This window comes from Tupaia chinensis, unplaced genomic scaffold (genome assembly GCF_000334495.1).
Source record: "Tupaia chinensis unplaced genomic scaffold, TupChi_1.0 Scaffold000678_1, whole genome shotgun sequence".
NCBI classification, from domain to species: domain Eukaryota; kingdom Metazoa; phylum Chordata; class Mammalia; order Scandentia; family Tupaiidae; genus Tupaia; species Tupaia belangeri.
The window spans coordinates 1,704,251-1,707,087 of NW_006160202.1; the positions used below are offsets into that span (position 1 = coordinate 1,704,251).

Below are 2,837 nucleotides of genomic sequence, written 5' to 3' on the forward strand. Positions count from 1 at the left end.
AGAGAGAGAGAGAGAGAGAGAGAGAGAGAGGGAAAGGGAGAAAGGAAGCCGTCAAGTCTGGGACTCGAACTGTGGTCGGCCTTGAAAATGGAAATTTTACTCAGTTAAATAATTAGATTTTTAGAAACTGGTATTTGTAAGAGTAAATTTTTGTTTTACTCTCTTTGTGAATTTTTTTAAACAGACATAACATTAGGATTATAGTCAGTTAATGTTTTAACAAAAATTTATAACTGACAAAGAAATTTGGCTAGATATCAGTTTAACATAATAACTTATATGACTGGTAAATATTTAATCATAAATTTTTAGGACTCTCAAATTATTTTGGAATACAATACATATATAGACATATAAGTACATAACATATTTTTATATATAACTTAAATATAATGTCAAGGAAATTAGAATTATTTAATTTGACAATTTTTTTTTTTATCTTTAACATATAAAGAATAAGTCTGATCAGTTTAACATCTCTCTTTTGGATGTTTTAGGGGCTCTCTGTAAACATCTAAGAGTTATTTTGAGGTCAAAGATCTTTTGTTAGCAGTAAAACTAAAAACAGCCAAAGCAACATACAACACATAAGTACTAGTTGTTTTTTTAAACCAACCATATTAAGATAAACATGATGTTGTTAGACAAAATATATGTTGGAAATTATGAATAGTTTTACTTCTTATTTTTTAATTATATTTGAAACTAGATTATTTATTAAAGTTATATGAACTTGAAAAGTATTTAAACCAATTTTTATGAGTGTTGTTCTTATAAACCAAATTGAATAGAATTTTTAAGGCCTTTTTTATACAGACATACAACATATAGCATGTAACATGACATGGATGCACACACACATCAGGACTATAAGAGCTAATTTCCCTGGGGTTACTTTGATACTAATAAGGCAATTCACAGAGATTACACCATAACCCTTGGCCTGGTGTCGAAAGTCTTGAAAGTGATTTAGAAAATAGCTAAGGGGGGCACATTTTGATGAACAGACTGACGACTAGCCCTGTCCATTTTGATGAAGACAAGGGTGGCAAAGGCGAGAAAAAGCAAGACAGTGTACCCAGAAATCACTGTTACCAAGGACCCAAAGTGCTGTCACACTCAGGCCCAGGGACCTGGAGGTTCCTCTTCGTCCTGCCCTCCTAGGGTCCCACCAGGAGAGCTCTCAAACTAAGATAACTAGAATCTTACCAGATTCAGGGACCACCAGTGACTCCAATTTTTGATCTATGTTTGTGAGGCTTTCTTACCCATCTTGGGACCCGGGACAGGGTGTAAGGAGCAACCTCGTTGGGGCGTTATTTGGCCACTCTAAGGTTCCCAAATCTCATTGGGGCCTCCAAATGTAGAGTGTCACCAAATGAACAACCACCAAAGCCGGATTAAGTTTAAAGGGAGTCTTTATTAGCTGGCCAGTGACTACAGCCTGAGGCTCGGGGGCCAAGAGTCAGAACCGTAGCCTTGATTGAAGTTCGAGTAGTCTTTTTATAGGGGATCAGTTACTAGGGGTTTTTATGTAAGTTATAGAAGCTGAATCAAGTAGGTTTATTATTTTTGAAAAAAGTGGGGTTTTTATGTAAACAGTTACATTGTTAAACAAGTTTTAAACTAATTAACAAAAATGTCATCCCAAATATAGTTTTTTATATGACTAACACAAATTAATTCCTCATAAAAAAACAAACAAATTTATAAAAACAACCATATTAAGATTTAAAAAACAAAATAAACAGTTGTTTATATATAAAATCTAATATATAACCTTCTACATTTTCTCTCTCTCCCTCTCTCTCTGTTTCTCTTTCTCTGGAAAATGCATGTGCCCTATGTCAACTTTTTAAAAATTAAACAAAGCAACTGTAACAATATACTGTAATAAAAGTTAATGTGAGAGGCTAGCAGGTGGCATGGTAGTTAATGTGCTAGACCCCCACATGGTACACTATGATTTGTGTCCCAGAACTGGCAGCTTACTTTCTCACTTTCTCTCTCCTTCCCTCTCTCTTTCTCTTTGTCTCCCTATAGGAAATAAAAAAAAATTATAATAGTAACAAATAAAATTAAATAAATAATAAAAACGTATGTGACTGCAGGCTGTCTCTCTCTCAAAATATCTTAATATTTTGACCAGAAGTAACTGAACTTGTAGAAAGCAAGACCATTAATTGGGATGGGAGGGGAGGCTACTGTATTATCTTACTCTTTGATGTTGGAACTGACCTTGGGGATATGCAGCTTTCATTCTCATCCATCATTGGTTTGTGCTTGCCCGTGTATTGGTGGTGATGGTTTCTACTGTGATTCTACTCTTTCTAGGTATCCCCGGAAGAAGTTCTGGATTGAAAAGCCTATCAGTTCTGCCATCAAAAAGCGGGCAGAAGAATTTTCAGATAAACTTCTTTCTTTAGAAAAAGGACTGAGAGAATTCCATGGTAATTGAATAGGTGAAGTAAGGGGTTCTGAACCCAGAACACTTTTTATTTATTTATTTATTTTTATAATGATGTTTTTTTATGTTTTGATTCTGGCTTTGGTTTCTCAGAATTTCTTTTTCTTGTACAGGTCACTCATACCATGCAGAACATCAGAGAGGGACTCTAAGTCAGTCCAAACCAGACAGTCTCTGAAAACATCATAATCTAAGACTATTACCTAGACTAAAGTAGAATCATAGTCATAAGTCTCAGAATTGATTAAAAAATAGTTTCACATCTAAAAGTAAAGTAAAAGAATATTGGGAAGCTAAGGAACAGTATAACAACTCCTCAGAAATTTCAAAATTGGGGGCCAGCCGGTGGTGGTGGTGGTGGTGGTGGTGG

The 2,837-nt window shown here is 34.7% G+C and overlaps 1 protein-coding gene across 2 annotated transcripts in view; it reads left to right on the plus strand.

Moving 5' to 3' along the window:
- The window catches only part of LOC102470357 (tripartite motif-containing protein 26), a 24,320-nt gene that overhangs the window by 17,428 nt on the left and 4,055 nt on the right, over positions 1-2,837 (plus strand). For both annotated transcript variants that reach the window (XM_006160317.1, XM_006160318.1), the window contains exon 5: positions 2,335-2,450. In XM_006160317.1, coding sequence (XP_006160379.1) covers positions 2,335-2,450 — 116 coding nt within the window. The remainder of the gene's footprint in view (positions 1-2,334; positions 2,451-2,837) is intronic.